The sequence below is a fragment of the Anabrus simplex genome, chromosome 1, assembly GCF_040414725.1.
Source record: "Anabrus simplex isolate iqAnaSimp1 chromosome 1, ASM4041472v1, whole genome shotgun sequence".
In the NCBI taxonomy this organism is placed as follows: Eukaryota; Metazoa; Arthropoda; class Insecta; order Orthoptera; family Tettigoniidae; genus Anabrus; species Anabrus simplex.
In genome coordinates, this window is record NC_090265.1 from 491,433,574 (window position 1) to 491,455,274 (window position 21,701).

At 35.7% G+C, this 21,701-nt stretch overlaps 1 protein-coding gene across 1 annotated transcript in view; it reads right to left on the reverse strand.

Annotated features, from left to right (window-relative positions):
* The window catches only part of LOC136874474 (anoctamin-5-like), a 190,700-nt gene that overhangs the window by 10,098 nt on the left and 158,901 nt on the right, over window positions 1–21,701 (reverse strand). The window contains exon 17 of the mRNA XM_067148135.2: window positions 19,084–19,289. Within this exon, the coding sequence (XP_067004236.2) occupies window positions 19,084–19,289 (206 nt within the window). The remainder of the gene's footprint in view (window positions 1–19,083; window positions 19,290–21,701) is intronic.

Sequence of the window (21,701 nt, forward strand, 5' to 3'; positions counted from 1 at the left end):
CACCAAGCTCAGATGCTGTGGGCCAATAACTCGCACAACCTTAAATTACCTTATTACAGAAACATCAACAACGAGAAACCGGACTGATCCAAAGACGAAGATCTTTTGCTTGAAAAGGCTAATGAAAATTGGGTTATGGAAAGTGAGGACTCTGCGGGAAAGTGGAAGGCTACAACAGGCAGTGGCATGTATGAAGAGTTATGGCCTGAACTTCCTAGGTTTGAGTGAGGTGAGATGGAGTGAGTTTGGGGAATTGGCAACCCATGATGGAGCTACATTTGTATACTCTGAAAGACCCGAAGGCGACGGAGCGAGTTTGGAGGTGTGGGTATATTAATAGACAAGGAGGCTAAGAGGAGCCTGATGGAGTGGTATCCAGTGATGGACAGGATAATAGTGGCACATTTTAAGACCAATATTAGAAACATTGTGTTGATAGTATGCTATGCACCTATGGAGTCGGCGGAGAAGGAATACAAACAGGCGTTCTATGGACATCTTAATTGTACAGTTAAGAAACAGAAAAGGAAGGATATCATCCTAGTTGGATGAGACTTGAATGCAAAAGTGGGACAGTACATGAAGGACTTGAACATATTATGGGAAGGCATGGTTTAGGACAACAAAATGAGAATGGATAGCTATTTGTGGACTTCTGTGCAAGCCACGATTTGGTTATTGGTGGTACTGTGTTTCCACATAAAGACTGCCATAAAGTGACATGTGTATCACCGAATCATAGGACAGGAAATCAGATGGATCATGTGGCTATTGGACGAAGGTGGAGGAGTTCATTGTTGGATGTGAGGAACAAGAGAGGTGTGGACATTGGTAATGATCACCATCTTGTTGTTGCTAACTTTAGAATGAAGATCCAGACACAAAAGAGAAGGATAGAGCAGACAAGGAAGCGATATGATGGTGAAAAGCTAAGGGATGACAGAAATATGAAAGAAGCCTTCAGGATAGAACTAAAGAATCAATTTCAAGCACTCACTGAGGTGGAGGATGAAACTATTGAGGAAAAATGGGTGAAGACTAGATCTGTATTTACTGAAGTATGTGAAAATATCCTGGGTTTTAAGGACAGGAGGGAAAAAAAACTGGATGACAGATCAGACATGAGAAATTATCAGACAATGTAAAGAGATAAAGGAAGTAATGAGCGCATGTAAGACACAAACAAGGAAGGCAGAATTGCAATCCAAATATGCTGCGAAGGATAACGAAGTAAAGAAGAGTGCGAGGAGAGATCGAAGGAAATGGATAGGTGACCTTTCTCAACAAGCAGAGGAGGAAACCAGAAAGGGAAATCTTAGAGAACTCTATACCAACACCATTCTGGCAAGAAAGCAGATACAGAAAAACTGTCCAGTCAAAAACTAAGATGGTGTCCTCCTAACACACTCTGAGGATCAACTGAAGTGATGGCAGGAACATTTTTCTGCGGTGTTAAACAACTCCTTGGAGGAGCAAGCAGATGTGGAAGAAGAAGAAGAAGAAGAAGAAGAAGAAGAAGAAGAAGAAGAAGAAGAAGAAGAAGAAGAAGCCCAGCCTGACCCAAGGATTAAAGTCTGCATTCCAACAGTGCAGGAAATCAAGCAGGCATTGAGAGAGTTGCATATTGGTAAGGTAGCAGGAGTTGACAATATTCCAGCAGAAGTCATGAAGGTTGATATGGATACCAGTGCCAATATGTTGCAGCTGCTATTTGAGAAGATATGGGTTAATGGAGAAATGCCAACAGACTGGAGATGTGGGTTGCTGGTGAAGTTGCCAAAGAGGGGGTGATACGTCAAACTGTAACAACTGGAGGGGCATTATGCTTCTTTCAATCCCTAGCAACGTCTTCACCAGGGTTCTGCTGAACAGAATTAAGGAGTATATCAACTTGAGGCTCTGACGGGAACAGGCAGGCTTTCGATCGAATCACTCATGTGTAGACCAAATAAACACCTTGAGGATAATTCTGGAGTAGTGTGCTGAGTGGTCATCTCGCCTTTATCTCTCTTTTGATTCGATCAACAGAGAAGCTATGTGGAAGGAAGTGAAGCAGTATGAAGTGCCATCACAAATTATCAACCTCATTCAAGAAACGTACCGTGATTATACATGCAGAGTCATTCACAAGGGCCATGTATCTGAGCCTATATCTGTACATTCAGGAGTACGTCAAGGTTGTATCCTGTCGCCAACCATGCTCCTGGTGACGATTGATGCGGTAATGCAGAATATAACGCGAAATGTGAAACGTGGTATCCAGTGGGGATTGGCTGATAGGTTGGAAGACTTAGACTTCCCTGACGATGTGTGTCTTCTGTCTGAGGCACATGGTGAAATGCAATCAAAGATTGAAGACTTGGTAAAAGAAGGAAAAGAGGTGGGACTAACGATCCACTCAAAGAAGACCAAGGCCCTAAGAACTAACACCAACAAACTAGACCCATTTGTCTTCAGTGATGAACCTATAGAGGACGTGGATAGTTTCACCTACTTGGGCAGTGTATTTACCAAATTGAAGGAGCAGTACAGGATATCTCTCAAAGTATACGAAACATAAATGGTGCCTTTGTTCAGCTCTATCCGGTATGGAAGAACAACAGAATATCTACCAGGATCAAACTTCAAACTTCACATTTTCCGTAGTATGGGTCCGAGACCTGAAAAGTGGCTAAAGTGATTACCTCCAAGTTGCAGACCTTTGTCAACTGCTGTTTAAGGAAGATTCTAAACATTTACTTGCCGGAAGTAATCTCCAATCATGAACTATGGAGAAGGACGGGTGAAAACGAGATGGCCATACAGATAAAGCGGCGAAAATGGAAATGGATAGGGCATATGTTGAGGAAAGGGAATGAAGCCATTGAGAGAGAGGCAGTGGATTGGAACCCACAGGATAAAAGGAGGAGAGGAAGGCCCAAACAAACGTGGCTAAGATCTGTACACATGGAGGCAATGGAAGAAGGCAAGACCTGCAGAGAGGTAAAGAGGTTGGCTGGCAACAGGATCAAATGGAGATGCTTTGTTGATGCCCTATGTTCCACAAGGAACAGCAGGAATTAAGTCAAGTAAGTAAAAAGTTTTGGATCTGGAGCTGTAACTTAATTAAGGCCATGGCCGCTTCCTTCCCACTTCTAGCCCTTTCCTATCCCATCATCACCATAAGACCTATCTGTGTCAGTGTGATGTAAAGCAACTTGTGAAAAAAAATGTTTTGGACACAGTATAAAAAGTTCGAGCTAATGATATATTTATACATTTAAGCTCAAGCTAGTGTAATTAAACTTTTTTTAAATATATAATTCTTTAATTTATGATAAGTAGTAAAGAGCTAAATTGTCTTATAGAGTCTTAATTTTAAAATAAACTGTGAAAAAGTGAGTCTACAATTCAGTTAAAGATTTGGATATTAAAAATATATACATTTCTTAGTACACAAAAAAACATTATGCATTGAAGTATTATACATGTAGGATAGACGTGGCTCTAAAATTTTGATAATGCATTCTCTTGTCTTGCAAATAAAATAAATACAATGAATTATGTTAGTGGCTTGTTCTTCTTTGTGTATGCAAATAATCCTTAGTACCGTACTTCTTAGATGGTAGTTAAAAGCATCAAAGTGAGAAGGAGGCTGCCTTCAACTTCAGTTGATTGAAGATTAATAGAGTACTGTCAACTGATAATGAATCAGTGTGCATCGTTATCTGGCCTTGGTTGGACATGTGCCAAGTCTTCCTGTTGTGGAGCGTGTGATGATAGGAGATCTGCTGTTGTTCCTATGACGCTAGGTGATCTGCTATTATTCTTATAATCATCTATCATCACACGCTCCACAACAGGAAGACTGGGCACAAGTCAAACCAAGGACAGATAATGATGCATGCCGATTCATTATCAGTTGATAGTGCTCTAATAATCTTCAATCAACTAAAGCTGAAGGTAACCTCCTTCTCTCTTTGATGCTTTTAACTACCATCTAAGAAGTACTAAGGATTATTTGCACACACAAAGAAGAACAAGACGCTAACATAATTAATTGTATTTGCAAGACAAGATAATACATTCTTGAAATTTTAGAGCCACTGCTATCCCCGCCAAAATGCGATTTTCTTTGCTTTTAAAGGAGATACAAATAGCAATTTTCACGTCTGTAACAACTTTAGTCTTTATTAGATGTACGTATCCATATACAATTAATTCAGTTCATTTTTCAATTCTTTCACCTCTGCCCTCCTTCATTGGATTTTCCGAGAATACGTGTTTCTTTACTTTTAAAGCAGATTCGAAATAGGGTACCAATGTTCACGTCTGCAAAGTCTTTCGTTTTTGAGATAATAGTACCTTCATACAAATATTTCATCTAATTTTTCAATTTCCCTCCCTCCTTTAAGTGGATTTCTGAAAACAAAAACTATGTATTTCTTTATTCAAAATCAAAATCTCTTTATTTGCAAATGAGGTGTCTACCTCGGTGGCAAATGGTACACTAAAATACATATAATACTTATAATATCTCCTGTACTACTTACAAATATAGTCAACTGATATACAGTATGTGGAATTACTTCAAATGATACTGTACAACTGGTATAAGATTAAAATTTACATTGCATTTATTTACTTTTTCTTTTCTTTACCCATTCTGGAAGCTAAGTAGCATAACGACCTGCTGCGTCTTAACCAGAGCCCCTTTTACCACCACTTTTCAGAGTTCCTGAAGGGCCTTCACAGCTACCGTAGCGGTCCCAGGGCCCTCGAAGTCCCCACTGTACTTCACCCCTACAGGCAGTCCCCTACTTTGGCTGTCCAAACTCCTTAGACCAGGGGATGGAATTAATTTATTCACACACATTTTTTATTTACATTAACCTGCACTGGTCGAATGTCCTCTAATATTTCATTTATTTTCTCTGTTGCTGTTTATTCTCTTTTTGAATATCTGTACGGATTTTGGAAAAGGATCAAACACTACCCCTGGTAAACTGTTCCACTCCTTCACACCCTTCCCAATGAATGAAAATTTACCCCAATCGCTTCTGCTAAAATTCCTTCTAATTTTATATTTGTGGTCAGTCCTGCCAATATAATTATTTTCCAAGTGAAGCCTCTCACGGATATCTCCCCATGCTGCTTCTCCTGTATAGGCTCTATATAATCCTATAAGTCTAGTTTTCTCCCTTTTCTTACTTAAAGTTTCCCACCCTAGTTCCTTTAACATTTTTGATACACTACTTGTTTCTTTATTTTTAAAGGAGATTTTAAATACCAATTTTTACATCTGTAAACTTTTAAAGTTTTGAAATATAGATACACTCATTTTAAAAAATCATCCCCCTTTTCACCCCACTATTAAGGGGGAAATAATCTTGGGAGGCGAGGGTGAAAAGGAGTTGAATTTCTTTTATGAGGACACATATCTCAAAAACTGAAGATGTTAGAGTCGTGATAAATGGTATTTAGAAGATCCTTTATTATTAAAGAAACAAGTACTTTTTGCCGGAAAATTCACTTCGGTGTTGGGGGGTAGTGTGAACGGAAGTGAAAGAAAGTGAATTATTTTTATGGGGATACTCATATCTCAAAACTGAAGGTAACAGACGTGAACATTGGTATTTAGAATCTCCTTTAAACACAAAGAAACACGCCTTCTTTATTCTTGGGGTGGGGGTGAGGGGAGTAAATCAACTTAACAGCGGTGGGGTGAAAAAGTAGTTGAGACCAATTGATTTTACTGTTCATAATGTACTTATTCTGATCATAAACCGATCATTTTTAATCTTTCCTGGGTTCGTTTTCAAGAGCCATCTTTTCCTTTGGAGAACTCAAAGTTAGATTACAGTAGAATCTCCTAGCATATAAATAAAAATTTAAACAAATTTGAAATAAACGATAGGAACGATATTGACCGTGCAATTGTTCACATCTATAATAAGGTCAATAATGCATGGAAGTATATCACTTGTATCGCCAGAAGTCCCGCGCACTTGCCTAGGCGCGGCAATGGTGCTGGTCACATTGTCAGCAATACAATGGCAGCAGATGTCATTTACCGCCAAGTAGCGGTCTTGCATCTTGCTGTGGGGTCCAGAACAATAATAATAATAATAATAATAATAATAATAATAATAATAATAATAATAATAATAATAATAATAATAATAATAATAATAACCTAAATTCAACTAATATCACTCACCCTAATAATAATAATGTTCTAGACTGTTATCAAAATGTGCTGACCATGCTGGAAACTGGTCCTGGCTGCGTAATGACTACTAATGCAGTCCGGCCGCTGGTTCAGTACCGCCAAGGCACCCAAAACGACACCACGCCGGACCTCCTCAAGGATTTGATCCATATTAAAAATGCTTACAGAAAAGATGGCAAAGATTCAGGGACCCAACAGTCCGGGTGGAATACCTGGACCTAGCCCGGGAAGTATGAAATCGATTGCTGGAAAGAAAGATTGAAAAATGGGAGGAACTTTGCCGTTATATCTCAGAAATCAAGTCAGATCGCGAATTTCGGCAGATTATATATAAAATGTTAAGCATTTAATTATAAATTTCAGTATAATACCGTTGCTAGTCTATATATATAAAATAACTTGTCATGACTGACTGATTCATCATCGCCAAGCGAAAACTACTGGACATAAAGAAATGAAATTTTGGGGATATATTCACATTAAGATGTAGGTGCTCGCTAAGAGAGGATTTTTGGATATTCCTTTGCTAAGGGGGTGAAAAAGGGGGGGTGAAATTTTAAAATGAGTGTATCTACATCTCAAAACTTTTAACATTTCTAGATGTAAAAATTGGTATTTAGAATCTCCTTTAAAAGTAGAGAAACACATATTTTTTTGTTTTCGGAAAATCCCAATAGGAAGGGTGGAAAAAGGTGAAAAAAATGGTTGAATGCCTTTAATGAGGCTACTTATATTTCAGAACCTGAAGATATTACAGACCTGAAGATTCGTGTTTGGGATCTCTTTTAAAAATAAAGAAACACAAATATTTTTGTTTTTGGAAAATCCAATTGAAGGGGGGGGGGGTTGAAAAGGGGGTGATTTTTTAAAATGAGTGTATCTATATCACAGAACTTTTAAAGTTTATAGATGTAAAAATTGGTATTTAGAATCTCCTTTGAAAATAAAGAAACACATATTTTTTTGTTTTCGGAAAATCCCAATAGGAAGGGTGGAAAAGGGTGAAAAGTGGTGGATGGCCTTTAACGAGGCTACTTATATTTCAGAATCTGAAGATATTACAGACCTGAAAATTAGTATTTGGGATCTACTTTAAAAATAAAGAAACAGGTATTTTTCATTTTGGGAAAATCCAAATAATGGGGGTGAAAAGGAGGGGTGATTTTTAAAAATGAATGTGCCTATATCTTAAAACTTTAAAAGTTTACAGATGTAGAAATTGGTATTTAGAATCTCCTTTAAAAATAAAGGAACACATATTTTTTTTTGTTTTCTGTAAATCCCAATAGGAGGGGTGTAGGGTAAATAATGGGTTGAATGCCTTTAATGAGGATACATATATCTCAGAAACTGAAGATATTACGGAACTGATAATTTGTATATAGGATCTCCTTTAAAAATAAAGAAACATGTATTTTTTTGTTTTTGAAAAATCCAATCAATGGCGGTTTAACAGGACTGACAAATTGGGGTGAATTTCTTGAAAGACTATATCTACAGAATATCTGAGAAACGTAAAATGTTACAGACGTAAAAAGTGGGTATTTGGAATCTGCTGTAAATGTAAAGAAACATAGGTGGTTTGTTTCTGGAAACTCCACTTAAGGAAAACTAAACAGGGGGTGAAATTTTAAAATGAGAATTTCTACAGTATATCTCAAAAAACTTACCAAGTTACAGAAGTGAAAAATGTTTTTTATCTCTATTAAAAATAAAGAATTTGAATTTTCAGTTTTCGGAAATACCACTTGGGTGGAGAGTGATTGAAAATGGTGTTGAATTCTTTTAATTAAGCTACTGATATCTTAAAAAATGAAGATGTTACAGGCGTGAAATTTGATATTTGGAATCTGCTTTAAAAGTAAAGAAACACGTATTCTCGGAAAATCCAATGAAGGGGGTGTGTGAAAGAATTGAAAAATTAATTGACTTAATTGTATGAGAATACATACATCTAATAAAAACTAAAGTTATTACAGACGTGAAAATCGGTATTTGGATCTCCTTTAAAAACAAAGTAAACGCGTTTTGGGGAGGGGGAACCATCTTGGGGGGCGGGAGTAAAAAGGAGTTGACTTCCTTTAATTAGGACACATAAATAAAAAACTGAGGAAGTTAGAGTCGTGATAATCGGTATTTAGAAGTTCCTTTACTATTAAAGAAACAAGTATTTTTTTCCGTAAAACTCACTTGGGGGGGAGTGTGAAAGGAAGTGAAAAACAGTGAATTATTTTTATGGGGATATTTATATCTCAAAACTGAATGTAATAGACGTGAGCATTGGTGTTTGGAATCTCCTGTAAACATAAAGAAACACGCCTTCTTTTAATTTTTTTTGGGGGGGGGGGATAAATAAAAACGGCAGTGGGGAGTGAAAGGAGGTGAGACCAATTGATTTTACTGTTCATAATGTACTTATAAGGAGCCTCCGTTGCTCAGGCGGCAGCACGCCGGCCTCTCACAGCTGGGTTCGTGGTTCAAATCCTGGTCACTCCATGTGACATTCGTGCTGGACCAAATGGAGGTGGAACAGGTTTTTCTCCGGATACTCCGGTTTTCCCTGTCATCGTTCATTCCAGCAACACTGTCCAATATTTAATTTGATTTGTCATTTATCGATCATTGCCCCAGAGGAGTGCTTCGGCAGCCGGCACAATTTCTATTGTCGCTGCTAGATGGGGCTTTATTCATTCCATTCCTGACCCTGTCGAATGACTGGAAAAAGGCTGTAGATTTTCAATGTACTTATTCTGATCATAAACCAATCATTTTTAATCTTTTCTGGGTTCGTTTTCAACAGCCATCTTTTCCTTCGGAGAACGTTCTTAGATTACAGTAGACTCTCCTGGCATATAAATAAAAATTTAAACACATTTGAAGTAAACAATAGGAATGAGATTGACTGTCAAATTGATCACCTCTATAATAAGGTCAATAATGCACGGAAATATGTCATTCGTATTGCCAGAAATCATGCACACTTGCCTACGTGCTACAATGGTGCTGGTCACATTGTCAACAACGACAATGGCAGCAGATGTAATTTACCGCCAAGTAGCGGTCTTGCATCTTGCTGTGGGGTTCAGAACATCTAATAATAATAATAATAATAATAATAATAATAATAATAATAATAATAATAATAATAATAATAATAATAATAATAATAATAATAATAATAATAATAATAATAATAATAATAATAACAATAATGTTCTGGACCGCCGTCAAATATGCGGACCGTGCTGGAAACGGGTTCTGGATGGGTAATGACTAAGAATGCAGTCCGGCCGCTGGTTCAGTACCGCCAAGGCACCCAAGATGACACCACGCCAGATCTCCTGAAGAATTTGATCCATATTAAACATGCTTATAAGAAAAGATGGCAAAGATTTAGGGACCCAACTGACCGGGAGGAATACCTGGAACTAGCCCGGGAAGTACGAAATCGATTGCTGGAAATAAAGATTAGAAAATGGGAGGAAACTTGCCATGATCTATTAGAAAACGAGTCAGATCGCGAATTTTGGTGGATTCTCGCAGAAAATGAGTCAGATCGCGAATTTCGGCAGATTATATATCTAAAACAATAAGCATTCAATTATAAATTTCAGTATAATACCGTTATGAAGCATGGGTATCTTGCTAGTCTATATATATAAAATAACTTGTCCTGACTGACTGACTGATTAATCATTGCCAAGCCAAAACTACTGGACATAAAGAAATGAAATTTTGGGGATACATTCATATTAAGATGTAGGTGCTCGCTAAGAGAGGATTTTTGGATATTCCATCGCTAAGGGGGTGAAAAGGGGGGTGAAATTTTAAAATGAGTGTATCTATATCTCAAAACTTTAAAAGTTTACGGATGTAAAAATTGGTATTTAGAATCATCTTTAAAAATAAGGAAACACGTATTTTTATGTTTTTGGAAAATCCAAATAGGAGGGGTGAAACGGGTGAAAAAGGGGTTGAATGCCTTTAATCAGGATACCGGTACTTATATCTCAGAAACTGAAATATTACAGACCTGAATATTGGTACTTTTGATCTCTTTTAAAAATAAAGAAACATGTATTTTTTTGTTTTTGGAAAATCTAATTAATTGGAGGCTAAAAAGGGGGGTGAATTTTTAAAATGAGTGTATCTATATTTCAAAACTTTGAAAGTTTACAGTTGTAAAAAGTGGTATTTAGAATCTTCATTAAAAATAAAGAAACACATATTTTTGTTTTTGGAAGATCCCAATAGGAGGGGTGAACAGGGGTGAAAAAGGGGTTAAATGCTTTTATTGAGGATACTTATATCTCAGAAACTGAAGATATTACAGACCTGAAAATTGGTGTTTGGGATCTCCTTTAAAAATAAAGAAACATGTATATTTGTTTTTGGAATATCAAATTAATGGGGGCGAAAAAGGGGTTAATTTTTAAAATGAGTGTATCTATATCTCAAAACTTTTAAAGTTTATAGATGTAAAAATTGGTATTTAGAATCTCCTTTAAAAATAAAGAATTATATTTTTTTGTTTTTGGAAAATCCCAGTAGGAAGGGTGGAAAAGGGTGAAAAAGGGGTTGAATGCCTTAAATGGGGATACTTATATCTCAGAAACAGAAGACATTACAGTCCTGAAAATTGGTATTTGGGATCTGCTTTGAAAATAAAGAAACACATTTTTTTTGTGTGGGAAATTCTAATTAATGGGGGTTAAACAGGAGTGAAAAGTGGGGTGAAATTTTAGAGAGACTATCTACATTATATCTCAGAAACGTAAAATGTTACAGATGTAAAAACTGGTATTTGGAATCTCCTGTAAAAGTAAAGAAACATAGGTGATATGTTTTTGGAAACTTCACTTAAGGGGAACTAAAAAGTGGGTGAAGTTTTAAAAAGCATTTCTACAGTATATCTCAAAAACTTAACATGTTACCAAAGTGAAAATTAGTATTTTTTATCTCTATTGAAAATAAACATGTATTTTTTGTCTGAAAAAACCATTTGGGTGGAGAGGGTAAAAGTGACTGAAAATGGGGTTGAATTCTTTTAATTTGGATACTGATATCTCAAAAGCTGAAGATGTTACAGACGGGTAATTTGGTATTTGGAATTTCTTTTATAATAAAGGAATACGTAATTTTTGTTTTCAGAAATCCACCTAAAGGGAGGAGGGAAATTGAAAAATTAGTTGAAATATTTGTATGAGGATACTATCTCAAAAGCAAAAGATTTTGCAGACGTGAAAATTGGTATTTGGAATCTGCTTTAAAATTAAACAAACAAGTATTCTCGGAAAATCCAATGAAAGGGGGGGGGGGGTGAAAAATTGAAAAATTAATTGAATTAATCATATGAGGATACTTATATCTAATAAAAACTAAAGTTAATACAGACGTAAAAATTGACATTTGGATCTCCTTTAAAAACAAAGGAAAAAGCATTTTTGGGTGAAATCATTTTGAGGGGTAGGGGTGAAAAAGAGTTTAATTCCTTTTATCTGGACACATATCTCAAAGACTGAAGATGTTAGAGTCGTGATAATTGGTATTTAGAAGATCTTTTACTATTAAAGAGACAAGTATTTTTAATGGGAAATTCACTTGGGGGGGGGGGGGGGGGGTGAAAGGGAAGTAAGAAAAAGTGAATTCTTTTTATGGGGATACTTATATCTCAGAACTGAAGGTAACCGACATGAACATTGGTATTTGGAATCTCCTTTATACATAAGGAAACACGCCTTCTTTATTTTGATCATAAACTCATCATTTTTATCCTTCCTGGGTTTGTTCTCAAGAACCATCTTTTCTTTTGGAGTACATAAAGTTAGATTAGAGTAGATTCTCCTGGCATATAAATAAAAATTTAAACACATTTGAAATAAACAATATAAATGATATTGACCGTGCAATTGTTCACTTCTATAATAAGGTCAATAATTCTTGGAAGTATATCACTTGTGTCGCCAGAAATCTCGCGCACTTGCCTACGCGTGACGATGGTGCTGGTCACATTGTCAGCAATGACAATGGCGGGAGATGTAATTTACCGCCAAGTAGCGGTCTTGCATCTTGCTGTGTATTCCAGACCATCAATAATAATAATAATAATAATAATAATAATAATAATAATAATAATAATAATAATAATAATAATAATAATAATAATAATAATGTTCTGGACCATCATAAAAATGTGCAGACCACGCTGGAAACGGTTCCTGGCCGGGTAATGACTATGATTGAAGTCCGGCCGCGGGTTCAGTACTGCCAAGGCACCCATGACAACACCACGCTAGCTCTCCTCAAAGATTTGATCTATATTAAAATGCTTATAGTAAAAGATGGCAAAGATTTAGGGACCCAAGTGGCCGGGTGGAATACCTGGACCTAGCCTGGGAAGTACGAAATTGATTGCTAGAAAGAAAGATTGAATAATGGGAGGAACTTTGCCGTAATCTCTCAGAAAACGAGTCAGAGCAGGAATTTTGGCGGATTATCTCAGAAAACGAGTTAGATCGCAAATTCCAACAGATTATATATAAAACGTTAACCATTCAATTATAAATTTAATTATAATACCGTAGCGAAGCACGGGTATCTTGCTAGTTCTCATATAAATCTCAAATACTGGTCAGTAATAAATTATTTAAGATGGTTCCTTTCTATAGTTACAAATAAGTTAATTGGATCCAATCAAAAAATTACTATTATGTAGTGAAATTAATGAAAGTTGAAATTTGTTTCGACCTAATTAACCTTCACATTAAAATGGTTATATTATAATTGTAGTAATAATCCAAATTTGATATGCATTTCAAATGTGACCTCAATGGAAGTTGAAATTAATCTCAATCTATAATAATTAAGGCTTCAAATTAAATGATAAAATATAAAATCATAGTAAAACATTCTTCTATATGATCACATAACATTAAAGAAAATATGTGTTTTCCACCAAACTGCAGAACAAAATCACACAAGAAAGGGAATGAAGCTAACCAAACCAAGCTACTACAGTACTAAGAACAGGCAAGGCATCCTTAACCAAATGTGCTTAAAAAAATCTACACTAGTAATAATGGAAAGGAAGAAAACAAAACACAGATGTGGATCAGACTGGTGAGTGGCCAAGAAAATAAAAATTAAGGATTAGGAGAATCAGATTTCAACTCTCTATATACCACGGTGGTAATAATAATAAGAATTACATTGTATGATTTAAATTTCATTGCACATAAACATTAAATTTAACAGAGCACAAAATTGTGGTTATTGAATTTAATGTAAGGTGGCCTTGGAAGTGACATGATGGACTTATAAGGTAGAATTTAAACACCCAACACCAGAAGAAAAAGAAGTACAATCCCATTACGAGAAAATACCAAACACAGGCAAAACCCACAATTAAATAATGTTACAAATGGAGTTCACTTCACAAGCATAGATAAAATTTAGATAGAATAACAATAAGAAAGATACCCCAAAAGAAAATCAGGAGAAAATATCAAACACAAGCAAAAATCCCAATTAAATAAAAAGACTCATAGGCCCACATAATGCGTTTCCAAATCACCTCAATTAAAATTCAGAATGTTCTTAAACATTTATAAAAAATGGATATGAACAGTTCATCCACATAATAATTCTCGGAATTAATTGTGAGTAAAATTTAGCTGACACGAAATCAACAATTGTTTCTTCTTCCTATGGATGATTAATAGCTTGAGTAGCCACTATAACTGTTTTTTGTTGACTCAAACTTATGGTAAAATGCTCCTGCATTAATCCACTGGGCTATAGAATAGTTTAGTTTATAGAAAAATTTTGAAGTTACTTACATCACCCGAGATGAAAATAAGGAAGGTAATCCAAACCTTGTGGTATCATTCTCATCAGGATCGGCACACAGCCATTTGTAAATTTTAACACATTAAAACTCTTCTGTCCACATCCAAAGAAAAAATAAATAAATCAAAACTACATATAGAAATTAAGTTTAAAGTTTAAATCAGTCTATCCTGAAGTATCATACTCCATTCTGTCGACCACAGGACATTTCCCAGCGGACATGTACAAATTCACATCCATCTTGGATCGCAGACACGGGCGAAGTACGCAGTAACGAGCTTGCTCAACCAAAAAGAAGCTCTCAGCGGATGTGCGCCAGTATTGATTTTTGTGACAGGCTAATCACTGCTCTCATCAAGGACACAACAATTACATATCGCATATTTTAAATAATTAGGAACCATAGAATTACATCAATTAAACAGGCATACCAAATAATGGATGGTTAAACAGGAATAGTTGCTCAATACACAGATTAAATATGCTCCAAGAAATAGAGTTTCACTCATCCACGTTACACAATGTTAAGTGAAACACTTGTACTTTTAAGCCAAAAATTCAAAGATGACCCATAAATAAATGTCAAAACGTGTATGATTTTTGAACATTTGACATGAACATTTGACCCCCTCACAGAGGTTTGAATTGTGTACTGAATAGGAGGATTGAATAAAGACTCATATTTGTATAATTCATATATGAACGTTGCCATGGGATCGCCATTGGCATCCATCATCACTCATTTCTATTTGCAGGATTTTGAAGTGCAGTGTTTTCAATTTTGGACACTCAAGCTTTCCATCTGGCTGAGATATGTCGATGACACAGTTGTTATTTGGATCCATGGTGAACATGAATTATCCGTACTTTCGGATCATTATTAAATTTACCATGGAGACAGCATGGAGGATGTTTACGGTTCTTGGATGTTTTGGTTTCTAAGTAATTCGCTGGAACTTAATATTATTTGATTTACCATAAACCCACCCAGACTAATAGACATCTTCATGGGTCCTCTCACCACCATCCATGCCAAAAACATGCTATGCTTAACACCCTTATCTACTGAGCAATCGGGTTTGTCAGGAGGATTCCTAATCAGAAAATTCCTGAGCAATGGCTATTCAATGAAACAGATTGACAAAGTGCTACATCCTAAGGCAAAAGACAGGTTGACACATGATTCTCCACCTGTGAGTCTGACCTTGCCAAATGTACAATCTGTAATGGATAGGATAGGCAATATTCTCAGTAGGTACAATATCAAGACAATATTTAAGCCTAATATAATCATAAGCAATTGGTTGTGATTTGCTGAAGATTGTATTGGTTTAAGCTGTGCTGGAATATTTATGATTCCTTGTTCCCATGGATCTGTTTATGTTGGCTGAACATGTAGGAAGGTAACAACGAGGGTTAAGAAACATCGCAGGCAATTACGTCTTTGCCAACCAGAGAAGTCTGTTTTAATAATAATACTTTATTAACAATAATACCATTTTACACACAATAGAGAAAAATAAACAAAACAAAACACACTAAAAAGAAAGGTCAGTGGAGTATAAGAAGAAAAAGATGTACAGATATATACACAGGTTATATTACAAGTAAGCACAGGAAAGTAATAGTCAATTCTGGAGATTATGTAAGTGATTTCTAAATTTTGACAATGACCAGTTAAATATTTCAATATCCACTTTGTTTAGAAATCTTGACATTCGTTCAATTGGCCCACTGAATGCATGGTTAGTTCTATGCCAATTTGTAGACAATGTATTCTTAAACCTCGTGCGTCTGTCTGGTATATGTAGGTTAATTTCTTCAAGGAGTTGTGGGCAATTCATCAAGGAGTGAAGCAATTTAAAAATGAAAAGTGTATCCAGGAATTCACGGCGTTGTGAAGGACTATGCAGATTTAAATACTGTTGCAGGGCTGTATAATCAATATTTTCATATGAGAATTCTGCTCTAAATTAATATAAATGAAGATATTTATGTTGTACTGAATCTAGTCTATGGATAGAGGTCTGATGAGAAGGGTTCCATACAGGTGTACAGTACATACAGCAATCGATAGGTAGCTAAGTTTGAAAATTCTCTGGAATATCTAGAAATGCAACCCAGTCTTTGTAATGATTTCTTACAAATTTTTTCAATATGTTCATTAAATGATAGGTTATAACTGAATAAAACACCAAGGTCATTAACTTGTGAAACAGGAGTTTGAATATTGTTATTACTAAATTTGTACTGAAATGATATTTTCTTCTTGTTTTAAAAAACAATATTATTTTACATTTTTCATGATTAAGTTTCAACCCATTTTGAATAAGTTACAGTACTTTTTCAGATGATGTAAATCTTCTTGAAGATTTAAACAATCAAGTGGACAAATAATTTGCATACTTTTTTTGCATCGTCAGCAAACAAAAGCAATTCAGAATTCTTAAGTATATTTTTAATGTCCTTTATGTAGAGAGTCAAAAGTAAGGGCACAAGGTGAGACCCTTGAGGAACTCCACTGGTAACAATAATAATTTTAACAATCTGCAGGCGATTTTTAAGATATGATTCAAACCAGGAGAGGAGAGACCCATTAATTCTGTAACATATTAGTTTTTGCAGCAAGATATCATGGTCAACAGTGTCAAAAGCTTTTGTGAAGTCTGTATAAATGCAGTTCACCTGAGAGTTGTTCTCTATTGCATCCAACAGGAACTGATAGAATAAAAGTTGCTACAGGTTGACCATCCTGAAAAGAATCCATGCTGCTCTTCAATCATGTTGTTTCTAAAGAGAGGTGTGATCTTGTTAAGAATTATTGAGTTGTAAATTTTGGACATATGAGAAGAAATTGTAAGTGGTCTGTACTGCTTCAGGTCAGTTTTACCACCATTTTTGAAAACTGGACTAACAAATCCTTTATTCCATTCTTCTGGGAAAACACCTTGGTTTAATGATAAGTTGAACAAGTTGAGTGCTTCACATAAAATAAATGAGCAGTACTTGTGCAGGTGAGTTGAAACACCATCAGGTCTTACAGTTTTCTTTAATTCCAGAGATAAGAGTTTGTTGTAAATTTCTGCCTTACTAATATTTATAACTGATGGATTGACAGAGAAAGGATAATCATATGACATAGTATTACTATTCTGATAAGAAGAATAAACAGATGAAAAGTGTGTAGCAAAAAGATTGACAATGTTTTCTCCAGTATCTGTTGTAACTTCATTAAGATGCATTGTTGAAGGAATATTATTACATGACCATTTAGAACTTAATATTGCAGAATTTCCATGGATTGGAAGTAATAGTTTGTTCACAGTTGGAGACATAGTTTGTATAGCAAGATTTGGATTCAGACTTGCATTCATTTCTTAATTTCGAGAAATGCTGATAATCACTATTGAGACCTGATATTTTGTACTGCTTGGAAGCTTCCTTTCAATAATCAATGACTTCAATTTATGATTATACCACTTGGGGAATTTGGGAGTCTTAAAATTCCATATAGGGATGTAAAATTCCATGCCATAATGTAGTAATAAATAGTTTTCTACTGTTTTATCAATTGATACTTTCTGAAACATCACTTTCCACCTGAACTGTGACAGGTAATAATTTAGTCCATTATAGTCACCATTTAAAAAGTCAAAATAAAAACTATCAGCAGGTAAGAAATTGTATAACTCATTTATAGGTAAAGAAATCTCTCATGCTGGGTGGTGTCTATCGAGGGGGACAATACTTTCATTAATAGATTTTACTTCAGTGGAAATGGAGTTACTGAAAACAAAATCAAGAAAGTGATTCAGAAAATTTGGGATATCATTAAACTGATTTAAACAGAGATAAGAAAATGTGTCTACAACTAAACTGGACTGCACCATGTGGTTACCTACTGACATAAGGCCAGAAAATGTTTCTTCATTTACTATCCAATTAAGATGTGGTAGATTGTAGTCACCAACAAGGAGCAATAAATGGTTTTCAAGATTTGACATAATTTTTTCAACTGCAATGCAATGTTCGAATTATTTTTGGACAGGAGACCTGGGTGGAATGTATACAGCACCAATGATTAATTCTGTGGTGTTAAAAGTCAGGGACACAAACAACTGTTCAACTGTGCTAATGCACGGTATCAGAGTAGGTTTAAACCTCTTGCTAATACAAATCATTACACCCCCATGGGATGCCTTCATACTCGTTAAAGAAGACCTATCACATCTGAAAATTGAATATGTTTCGAGGCCGAGTTCCTCATCACTAAATTCATTATTTAAGTTTGTTTCAGTGAATATCATGAAGTCAAAGTCAGATAAACATGAAGAAATTCTAAGTTCAGTTAGTTTGCTTTGAAGTCCATTTACATTTTAATAGTATCATCTAAAGTGTTCAACCAACCTTTTTATTGATGTCTTTGGTGCTTTCCTAGTATTGTGTATCTGACCTCTGTGAACTGATTCCGTATCTGCCTGTTGTATTTCATTCCTGATATAGGTTATACTTTCTAAATCATTTACTGTATCACTTAAGTTTTGGCCATTAGGATTTGCAAACCCCTCATTTTCTTAATTAATTTCCTGAGAGTATTCTTCTAGATATTCTATTGAGAAGTTTGCCAAACTTGTTGCCAGAGCATCCCATACATAATGACCATCTAATCATTTTTGATGCAAAATGTGCCATTTTTAAGGAATCATTCATGAGGTGATAGAAATTGCCAAAAACCTCAGTAATTTTAACAAAGGTGACAGCTATATACTGAGTAGACAATTGCTGCCCTCCATAATTAAGTCTTCAACATCTTTCTGCTTGACTCTGGAGGCCCTGGAATGAACTACATTTCTAACAAGGTCTTTCATTCTCCCATCTAGTTACTATGGAGTGATAATTTCATTCTTATTGCTCTGAAGACCATCTTGGTAGCATTGGCCTAGAATAGTTCTAACATGATCTAATATCCCCATAATACTATAATGTTATTTCTCTATTGTTTGTCATTTATCTTCTATACTTACATTAGAAACAACTGCCATATAGGTGATCCCTTGTAAAATGCCATACCAAGCACCAATATCCTCAACACGTTCTGCTAGTGGACGTCTTGCCTGTGTTATCATCTTATAAGCATCTAGTCGAATTTCACCTACATTGTTGATTAATGCAAAAAGGGGTGCCAATGGAAAAGCAGCTACAAATAAGGTAACGAAGCCATACTGCAACACTGGAAAGAAAAAAATTTGGAAGGTTAACCCTGTTCAATTAATATGACACTTCATTTGGCACACTGATTTACAAATCATTACTCATTCATTTTATCTGAATTACGAACTACTGTAGTTTATATGTACAGGAATGAAGGTTCTGTGAAGTGGATTATTTATTTTACTTAGCATATGGCTAGCAATGCATTGTAAACTTGTAACTTCAAACTAAAATAAGCTAATTACGTTTATGCCCATTTTAAAGTGCTCAGAAAGATCACAAGCAGACATCTAGGTTGGTGATATACATGATGACTTTATCTGTCACCAGTAGAAATTCCTCCAGGTCACCAGAGAATGGTTGTAATGGACATGTCTGGACGATATGCTTAACAGTCTGAGCCTAGGGAGCAGTGTTAAGTGAACAGGGAACTGGAAATCAAGTAAGGATGACATAAAACTGTTAGTGCTCAACTGTAGAAGCATTGTAAACAAAGGAATCGAATTAAGTAATTTAATAGATATATACTTACCAGATATTGTAATAGGAGTTGAATCATCGCTGAGAAATGATATAATGGATGAAGAAATATTCTTGCAGAATTGGAGTGTGTATCGTAGAGGTAGGATAGGAATGGTAGGAGGGGAAGCATTCATTCTGGTGAAAGAATTTGTAAGCTACGAAAAAGTTAAGGATGACAAACATGAAATTCTGAGTGTAAGGAGTGTAAGGATCATCTCTAAAGATAATAGGCAACTTGATGTCTTTGGAGTGTACAGACCGGGAAAGGGTAGCGCTGAGGCAGATTCAGAATTATTTGACAAGATAATCAGCTATGTTGGAAATGATATGGAAAGGAATGTAATAGTAGCAGGTGATCTCAATTTACCAAATGTCAATTGGGAAGGTAATGCGAACGACAGGAAGCATGAACAACAGATGGCAAATAAGTTAATATGGGAAGGGCAGCTGATTCAGAAAGTGATGGAACCAACTAGAGGGAAGAATATTGTGGATGTGGTGCTGATAAAACCAGATGAGCTCTATAGAGAAACCTAAGTAATAGATAGTATTAGTGATCACGAAACTGTTCTTGTCGTAGTTAAAAGTAAATGTGAAAGGAAGGAAGGTATTAAAATTAGGACTATTAGGCAGTACCATATGGCTGATAAAACAGGCATGAGGGAATTAAAAAAAAGTAACTATGATCGCTGGAAAATGATAAATAAAAATATAAACAGACTCTGGGATAGGTTTAAAGCAATTGTTGAGGAATGTGAAAATAGGTTTGTACCTTTAAAGATGGTAAGGAACAGTAAAGATCCACTATATTATAACAGAGAAGAGACTAAGAAGGAGGTGCAGGTTGGAAAGAAATAGAGTTAGAAATGGCTGTGGAAGTATGGAGAAAGTGAAGGAACTTACTAGGAAATAGAATCTAGCAAAGGAGTCAGCTAAGGATAACATGATGTCAAGCATAATTGGTGGTCAAACAAATTTTAGTGAAAAATGGAAGGGTATGTATAGGTACTTTAAGGCAGGAACAGGTTCAGAGAAGAACATTCCAGGAATCATTAATGAACAAGGGGAGTGTATATGCAAGGATCTTCAAAAGGCAGAAGTATTCATTCAGCAGTATGTAAAGATTGTTAGTTACAAGGAAATGTCCAGATAGAGGAGGTGACTAATACTAAAGAAGTATTAAAATTTACCTATGATAACAATGACATTTGCAGTAAGATACAAAAGTTGAAAACTAGAAAAGCAGCTGGAATTGATAAGATTTCTGGGGACATACTAAAGGCAATGGGTTGGGATATAGTATCATATCTGAAATATTTATTTGATTATTGTTTGGTTGAAGGAGCTATACCAAATTAATGGAGAGTTGCTATAGTAGCCCCTGTGTATAAAGGAAAGGGTGATAGACATAAAGCTGAAAATTACAGGCCAGTCAGTTTTTTTTTTTTTTTTTGCTAGGTGCTTTACGTCGCACCGACACAGATAGGTCTTATGGCGACGATGGGATAGGAAAGGCCTAGGAGTTGGAAGGAAGCGGCCGTGGCCTTAATTAAGGTACAGCCCCAGCATTTGCCTGGTGTGAAAATGGTAAACCACGGAAAACCATCTTCAGGGCTGCCGATAGTGGGATTCGAACCTACTATCTCCCGGATGCAAGCTCACAGCCACGCGCCTTGGCGCGCACGGCCAACTCGCCCGGTGCCAGCCAGTTTGACATGCATTGTATGTAAGCTTTGGGAAGGCATTCTTTCTGATTATATTAGACATGTTTGCAAAATTAATAAAAGGTTTGACAGAAGGCAGTTTGGGTTGAGAAAAGGTTATTCCACTGAAGCTCAGCTTGTAGGATTTCAGCAAGGTATAGCAGATATCCTGGATTCAGGAGGCCAAATGGACCATATTGCGATTG